We start from the raw sequence: 9,088 nt of genomic DNA on the forward strand, positions 1-9,088 counted from the left end.
CATTTTGAAAGATGCTGCTGATTCAGGGGGCTTCAGGTTAGCCTAGGAGGTTGTTAGAACCAGCAAAACAAAACTCAGTAGCTAAAGAGAGGGAGAGGATCTGATTTCCAAAGTAAATGCAATTACACTACCAACAAAAATAGTAATTGTGAGTTGAAAAAGTTCATTTCCATAATAACAAGACTTACCATTTCAGAGTCTTGACTTTGTCCAGGAACTTTCACAGGCACTACTGGAGGCCACAGACTGTCTATCAGACTAAAAAGTCCTAATGCCCTTCAAAAAGACCAATAAAATCAGGTTTAAAATGTTTTCCAGTGTTATACATTACATTAAAAAGATTCATTCAGAAATATAGTAAAAACCATTGCATGATTATGAAAACAATTTTAAATCATATTTGTTTTCTGGAAGCTGGTTTTGATTTAGTCTAATTAAATCTCCATCATTTCTGCTGCAGGGTGGAGAGGGAGGGAAGGGATGTATCACATTCAATGACAGGCAAGTCGTATTTAATCCTTTGCCATGAACAGACTGCTACATGTTAAAATTCAGGGAAACTGGGGTAAATGTAAAGTCTAGCTTGGGAAGGACACAAATAGCAGTACAACTTCTTTTACAAAATAACTGTTTGCTATTTAAACTGAGAGATTTATAAAAAAAGGCTTCTAATATTTTCATTTCTTGCTTTTCTCTAACAGCTGAGTGTAACTGCTTTCAGGAAAGTCTGTAAATATCAGACACAGAGAAACAGGCAAGATTTTGCTATCTTAAGTACATGTGCAGAGGACTGTCTCGTTCCTACACAGCTGCTCATTTAGTTACTATTTCTATGTATTGATTTTGCAAGTTTCCCACTTTTAATTTAGAAACAAACATAAAATTAACAGCCCAGCATATATTAAGGTAAATCATTGCAGGCTCTTTAGCTTTAGCAAGCAAAGCCGTAATTTGCAGCACTTCAGTGGCTGCCTTGTCAGTTGGTATGGCATCCTTGCTGGACAGGCAGGAACATCGGAGGGAGAGACCAAGAAAACAGCCGAGGGAGGGGAAATAGCTACAGATAATCAACTTGAAGAGGCATGCATTTTTGAGTTAGAGCTCCCAGTTATCTTGTCCTAATTCTCTGTTCTTTGTAGTTGAAGCACAGAGATCTGGATTTTAACCCCACGCTGCCTCCAAGAACAAGTTGTCTGTTCCTCCAATTAAACAAGCCGCTATTTCTGAAACAACTCTAAAAAATTAAGTCCAAGCCTTGCTAAAAAAAATGTTAGCTTCCAAACTCAACTGTTCAGAAGGAAATGGCATACTCTGGTACAGGGCTGAAGCACGTTGCAATACGTTGCTTCTCTTCAAGTGGTCACGGAAACTGTCCTTCTAAAGTTCTGCTTTTAGCTGACTTCTGCTTAAGCTCACTTATTTCTGTATTTCCCTACTGCTCCTCCAGATCCTTAAGTGCTTAGACTTTGGGTATCTATAGGCAGTGAACTTGACGTGTTTGTTCATAAAGCTCCGGATATCATCTATGATTCAGTGTTAACAGTGGTGCCTTTGGACTGGCACTGTAAGAAGTTTTATGGATGTAAATGTCAGAGTGGATCTTCAGGAATAAAGCTTGTGGTTCACAAGTCAGGTAACAGGCTGGCAGATTAAAAAAATGATGTTGCTACCTGTAGTTGTGTCGTCCACACTAATGAACAGACCAGAAGCACCAATGTGCTGCTCTTTTACAGAAATTAACTCCCTGACTTACACGGCATCATTGCCAAGTCTGTAAAAGGAGAAGGCTGAGCTCAGAGGTTGGGGTTTTGGGGGTTTTTTTGTGCGTTTTGTTTTTAACAATGAGAACATTACAACATAGAAAGCAACACTTCTGGGGTATTAAAGAGACTTTACAGCAATTGACCACTTCTCGAATCCCTGATCGAGGTAGCTTTTCTGGCTCATGCAGAAAGATACCCTCTCTACAGTCACAGGAGGGCGAATGCCCACAAGAACAAACTGGCCTTGCTAACTGGGACATGAAAAAGGAGGGTTACAAAAAGAGAGGACAGCCTGCTGTACAACTTGGGCAGTTACACAAGTGGCCTTCCTCACACCACACGCAGCACTGAGGGCAAGGGCAAAGCACAGATACGAATGTACCACAAACCGCATGTATGGTGTGTACAGAGACTGCATATTTATCAACTCGGAGCAACTAAGCTATGTTGTTGCAGTAAAGATATAATCACATCTCACACAGACCTTACATTAATCCTTCATCTGTATTTTTATGTTTTCCCAAGGGACACGAAGTTGTCCCTTTAGCTCTCTTCCAGCTTGCTACTCCATACCAGAATATCTAATGAATACAGTACATTTTCTTCTATTACTTGTGTCCTTTTGGAGAAGGTCATCTACTGCTTGAACTAGGAGCACTTAATTATTAGTAAATGACAGTATTTGTTTACAAACAGGGCAGAGGAGCAGGACTGAGTGGAGAGTGTCTCCTGAATATCTCAGCCCCATCCTCTCCTTTGACACCAGGCAGGCAGAGGGCAGGGACGTTTGCCACCTGAAGGATTTGCAAGTTCCAAATAACATCCTGCCAGGAACCTTGTCTACCACAGGGGATGTTCTCTCCTGAAGCTGTCACTGTATCAGTCAGTGTCCCTGGTGAGGAGCTCCCCTTTTCCTCCCATTTATATGCCTCCGAGAAAGGGAACTCTCTTGTTACACTTAAGGACTTTGATTTAGCAGAAGGGGAATTGGGGAGTGGGGAGCGGGGAAATGACAGTGGAGAAATGGCAAGACATTGTGTCCTGCTCCACAGAAAATCACTATCCTCACAGAAAGAATAAAATTCATTCTCTTTATTGGCCAAGCAACACTCAAATCCCACTTCAATCTGACTTGAACAATGGGTGTATTTTATCCAACATGTGTATCCTTCTTCAGCTATAGAGTCAGGGCAAGAGATGAACAGCTGGCTCTGCGCTACAGTGAAGGGATATGATTAGCTCCCATGTGCACAAAGAGCCTCTCTGGCTATGGAAGACAAAATCAAAACTACAAAATTCTGCTCTGCAAGTGTTATTACTAGTCACTTAAAAAGTCACGAAAGGAAAGACTTCTAGAAAAGGAAAAGTAGAGTAAGAAGTGAGAAGAAACAGGCTCAAGGATTAAAAAAAAAAAGAACATGTAAAGTATTTGAATAACATTTTTTTTTTACTTCAGAAACAAGGACTCTATTACAGTTTTCTATAACTTTTCCTTGAAATAAGAAAAAAAGACTGAATCCATACCGGGAGAAGGACAGAAATCATCTATCAGATTCTAAGTCAACTCTGTACTTCCCATGCACGACTGAAATCTATGTTTGGTAAAAATCTTTTCATCCCATACTATATTTAGTTTATCACCAACACAGTACGATCACCAGTAACTCCAATGGAGTGTTACAGTACAGACTACCATAGAAGTATGGACTTGCCACAGGCAGTCCTCTACGTACAGGTACTCTTCTATAAACCCACATCTTCAAGCTTTGCTTATATATAATGATACTTTTATATTTGTGTGTATGCATATAATATGCAAAATAATTCTTTCTAGTGTCCTTCGTTATTTTTGTTATCCAATGTGCTCAAAAGGCATCCCTTTCAACTTAAACTTTCCTTGCAGAAATTTGGTACATCTTTCCCCTGTACCCATAAATGCAAACTGTCTGCTGTGTACCCGGACAGCAGTCAAGAGAATTTTAAAGATTTAATACAGTAAGCCAGGCTAAACACATGGCTGAGAAAATGCAAAATATATGTGCAACACAGCCAGAAATTAATCTTGACCTATTTAACAAATCGTCTTAAACTACTCCATAGAAAAATTACTGAAAGATAGCAAGTGATACTAATAAAACAGCATTTCCTTTTTCCTCCCCACAGTGCTTGCCATAGATGATTACTGTGCTGCCCTGTCCAGAAGTAGCTGCTTTCATGTGCTCATTTAACCACCTTCCTTCTCAGTTTCCACAGCTCAGCAGGAGACAGAAACCACCTTCTGCTTCTAACCTCCCTTGCCTGTTTTGCCCTTCACTGCAAAGTCAAATGGCATACAGCCATAGATGTACATGCTTGCTCTATGCTTTTTGATAAAAACATACAAATAAAAAGAAACGCTGTTTTAATTGCATTTAGACACCCAGTAAAGTGATAAATCAGCACATCTACTCTCATCCTGTGGAAATTTCCTTCATTTCATACTACAAGCTATACTACAAAAATAAAAAAATCTTCAAATTTTCATTTTTCAAAACTGTATTTCACTGACTCTAACTTGACAACTTGTTTCATAACTTGATAAGAAAATTTTATTTATTTCTCCCACAGGCATGAAGTTTCATCTACAGTTCTGGTCCAAGAAGTTTGTGCGTGACATGCCTGACTCAACTTTTAATGTTACAGCTTATAGTTTGGGAGATTTTTCAATTTTAATAATCATACCACAGGTTCAGCTGAAAATTACTCCATGGAGAAAATATCAGCAACATCAAAGAAAGCAGAAGAAAGCAGTTATGGCCATAACTAGGAAAAGAAGAAAAACTACGTAAGTTTTACAGTAGGGGACAGGAAGCAAGATGCTAGGATTCTCCTCCAATGCCTTCCACAGCTTTGCTCCAGGGACTCAGGACCTGGCACTTCTCTGTTTCCTCCTCTTCTACTCTCCCAATTTTAGTCTAAAATGAAACTGTTTTCTTTTGGCAGTATCAGAGTCAATTATTAAGAACTCAAAACAGAAAGCACTTCATAGCCGCCTGTGAAACATTGCCTTGCTCCACACTAAAAAGAAATTTGGTAATGATCACCTAGACTGCATAAGCTTCAACTATCAGACGACAAGCAATCAAAATATAAAGCTGATACTGCAGGCTAGCTCTCCCTTTAATTGACCTAGTAAGATCTTGCAGTGCACAAGCTATGCAACACTGTATTTTCTCAGACTTGATTAGTAAAAGCAACAAAATCATATAGTAAAAATCTGAGCCTACTAAACCAGCATCTCAGCCAAAATACAAACAGGGAGGAAGGGTTGCTGGCCTTTTTTCCCCTAAGTTTTGTTTAGATATATGAAATTATTTTGTTGCATAATTTATTTACATACTTCAATAACTCAATTTTCTATAGTACATTAGAAATTACACATACTACATTAAAGCACTGAAATTATAATATAAAAGTACTTTTGATTTAATATGGATATGCCTATGTTATTCGCCAGTGCTGGCTACTAAACAGATTAATGACAGAAGCGCTGAAGGTAGAAGCAACAGCCCATGCTTGTTAGAGAGGAGAAAACTATGGGGAAAAAGTTAACTTCTGATACATAAGCAGCCATCAAAAATAATTAAAAAGTAATGCAAATATTCAAAACTTTGGCACGATTACTGAAATTATGCTTTAAATGAAACGCAGCTTTTAACCACAGCTATTACTGAAGTGTTTCAGGACCTCAAAACCTCAGAGATGTGGGTGGTTCTTTTACATGGCAGTCTTTATGGAGGAGGGAAAACCAAAGGAAGGAAGTTATGACTTCTTTGCTTTGCGGAGAGTTCTTACTACTACATTTCCTGTCAACGTCCAGCAGTTGAGACACTTTCTTGTACAGCAGTTAGAGGTGGTCACCTCTTCTGAATGTAAAGCGAAAAGAAGAGGAAGTGTATGGTGAAGAGTGGAGGAAAAGGGAGAGAGAGAGAGACCAGAAAAGTATGTGGCTTCAATAAAAAGTAAAAAAAGTAAGGAAACCCTCAGGCACAATAGTGACCAACACTACGGGGAGATTTCACGTTTCAGTGTCTACCATCTGAAAGTTTAAAATGACCAACAACAAAAGCCAACTTCATTTGAAAATGCATACATTTCTCAGAGAAACATTACACTGGTTGATGAACTCAATATTCAGTCTACTTACCTCAGAGGAAAACGCAACAGGTAGGACAACCTGCCACAAATTAAAGGTTGGGTCACGTGCCAAAGCTGGTAAGTAATTGATGTATCCTCAAAGTGGTTCACCCCATCCAGCTTAAGTGTGGATTTTAGCATTATCCATGCAACAGTAACATCTTATTTTGAAACTTGTTAAGCATTTTTTCAATTTAGGGACAAAATATATACTGACACCCTGCATTAATTACAGATTAAGTTAAAAACATTTCTTCCTCCCTCCTCCATTTCTAAATTCATGTCATCTTTCTGTTCCGCAGAATTGAAACTCTTCATACTTCTACCTTACAAGAAAGCATAAAGAGAAGCAGCAGGTAGGTCTCCCATACTCAGCAGTAAATCAACTCAGTGCTTGGCAAATCAGGTGGAAAGACAAAATCCAAATTATTATTCTGTGTGGAACTCCAGTGAGGGCTAAAAAAGTAAAACTACTATTTTTGTCGAGAAAGACAAATCTCTAACTACAAAGTTTATCCCAGCTCATTGAAATTAATTTCTGGTAGGAAGCAGCAGACTATGACAATTTATAGGTTATTTACTCCTGAAACATTTCAGTGAGTGCTCAGTCCCTGCATCTAATTGCATCCATTTAGTTACTGGTTATACTGGACAGACCTGAAACATGCCTGGGATCTATCAAAATGGGGGTGGGTGGGGGGGTGTACATGTTAATTGTACTGCACACAGACCCTTAACGAAAATTCCTGCCTCTAGCGGTCCATGGTCAAAATCTCACTTCCTCTTTCTCAAGGGGCTGAATTTATAAGACTGACACATGAGGTAGTGGGAGGATGAGAGAGAGAACCTCAAAGGAGCCAACACCACCAGTGGCAGATCAATGAACATTTTTCAGTTTTCTCTTTTTAAACCACATCTTTCTTTTTTGCTGATACTAAGCAGGCAGTTCAGGGAACGGTTGTAGAAAAGGCTCAGAGACAAGTATGAATGAGGGGGTGAAGGGAAGAGGTATCAAGAAACAAATACTGAACCACATACCTGCTGTTAATTCAGCTGCTACAACACTGGTTCCTACCTTATCCAACAGCCTCATGAACAGACTAGAAGAACTGCTGGAAGTAAGATGCTGAACAAGCCATGGCAACTTTGCCATGGCTCAGACAAGCCCATCTGTATTACAGGATGGCCAGAAACTGGACTGCAAAGGGGAACACCGCTTCCTCTGCTGGACTGCAAAGGGGAGGAGCTCTTGCAGGAATGGCTTTGGGGAGTACACTTTACGCAGGGTACGGGACCTGCTCTGAAAACCACCCAAATCAACGAAAGACCTTCAAATGACCTTGTGCGAGACCCTAGTACTTGATAAAGCTCACGGGTATTCAAAACCGATGCTCAACATTAAGTGTTCTTCTCAATGCAAGATTACTGTAATTCTAATTTTTTGCAGGGTTAATCTTAGTCAAGACAGACCATGGTTGTGTACGTTCTTATCCTACTTTTCTTTTGGAACACAGTGTTTTCTTATTAGAAGAAGAAATGAGTTTAGTTTCTTTGGCACATCTTACAGTACAGGTTCATTCCACAGATCAAGTCAGGTTTACAGCCAGGGTTTTGCCTGGATGTAAAATATCCTATATTAGGTTTTTAGTCCTAAAATTCAAAATGAAATAGCGATTTTGAAAATTGATTTACTGGAATGTTGTGAAATAGTACTTTAAATTAAACACTTGATGGTGAGGATGGATGATGGCCTGGAAAAATTTTGGAACAGTAACAGTGGTCCATTGATGCAAAAAACTTGAGAACCTCTTGTATCTGTTAAAGGAAAATCTCTTTTGTCTCACAGTGGGACTGAGGAAGCGCTCAGTGTAAGCGAGATTACAGTCCATGTGACTGTGGGACAACATGCACATATGGGATCTTATTAGCCATTCCTGGCTTTCTCCACATCATGCGCTTCAAAGGCACAAAAAAAAAGTAATGACTTTTCCCTCGTATTTCCTACATTTTATTCCCTTTTATCCGTTTTAAAAGCCACTGTCAGACTCCAGGAAACAAACAGTTTAAAAGCCATCTCCTTCCAAAAAGGAATTGGCGTTCTCAAAAAAAACCAAACAAAAACAACTCCCAAAAAACAGCAGTCTTTCTTGCAGGGCAGACCACATAGTTCTTATTCACATGTGTTGCAAGCCAAGGTTGGGCACTCACAGGCATATCCCATCATATGCTTGGACATACCACTGGCTCTGGAAACCCATTTATCCAGTGGCAACGAGTTCTACAGTCTAATTATGCTCTGTGTGAATAAGTACTCCCTTATATTCATTTCAACTACGGCTTTGCTGTGGTTTCCATCACACCTAGAATGACACAAAACGTGTCCCAACACTTAAAAGTAATAACAAGTTATAAAGCAGAACTTAGGCTGAAACAATTAAGAAAAAAATAAATCCCTGAACAATTCCCCCACCCACCCATCTTGTACAATGAAATCACGTTTTAACCACTGCACTGTCCCTGAAGCTACACTAGCCTTTTTCTTTTAATGTTTCCTAGCAGGGTTACCACCAGCACAGCTCCAGCTGAGCCACCAGCATTTTCAGCAGTGTGTCTTCTAATCGCCCTCAGAATAGCCAGAAGTAAGTTACTGCTGCTTTGAAATAGAATTTACATTAGAAAAAGTCTGTCTCTTATTAGCTGGGCAGAGGACTGGAAACACCAGCAGCCAGTTGTAAAACTTCATTTGTATCCAGAATTCCAAAGCCATTATTTAATTTGTTTGGAAAAAATGTAACTTGAAAAAAAGGCCAATAAAATAATTAAATAAGAAGACGTGTTTGTTATTAAAGATCCATAAAAATGCAAGTAGGCTTGAAATCCAAAGGATCTGAAAATTAACACTGCGAGTACATAAAAAGAAAAGCACACTGAATAGGGTTGGCTGGAAAACAATAATTCCATTTTGCTAAACGTTTCAAGGCTTTGAAAATTGTTTTTGTTCCAATATGAAACAAAAATGAGACTTTCTGAAAGTTTTCATGAAATGAGAATGTGAGAGAGAATATTCACTCCCTCTGGACCTGAAAAAATCTTCCCAACAAAATTGTCTCCAAAATAGATAATGTTTCCATGAAACATTCTGGTTTTGA

At 39.1% G+C, this 9,088-nt stretch overlaps 1 protein-coding gene across 4 annotated transcripts in view; it reads right to left on the minus strand.

Moving 5' to 3' along the window:
* Positions 1–9,088, minus strand: part of SPIDR (scaffold protein involved in DNA repair) — a 209,370-nt gene that overhangs the window by 19,997 nt on the left and 180,285 nt on the right. For all 4 annotated transcript variants that reach the window (XM_037379017.1, XM_037379016.1, XM_037379019.1 and 1 more), the window contains one exon: positions 189–276. In XM_037379017.1, the coding sequence (XP_037234914.1) occupies positions 189–276 (88 nt within the window). The remainder of the gene's footprint in view (positions 1–188; positions 277–9,088) is intronic.

Source organism: Falco rusticolus, chromosome 3 (assembly GCF_015220075.1).
Source record: "Falco rusticolus isolate bFalRus1 chromosome 3, bFalRus1.pri, whole genome shotgun sequence".
Lineage (NCBI taxonomy): Eukaryota > Metazoa > Chordata > Aves > Falconiformes > Falconidae > Falco > Falco rusticolus.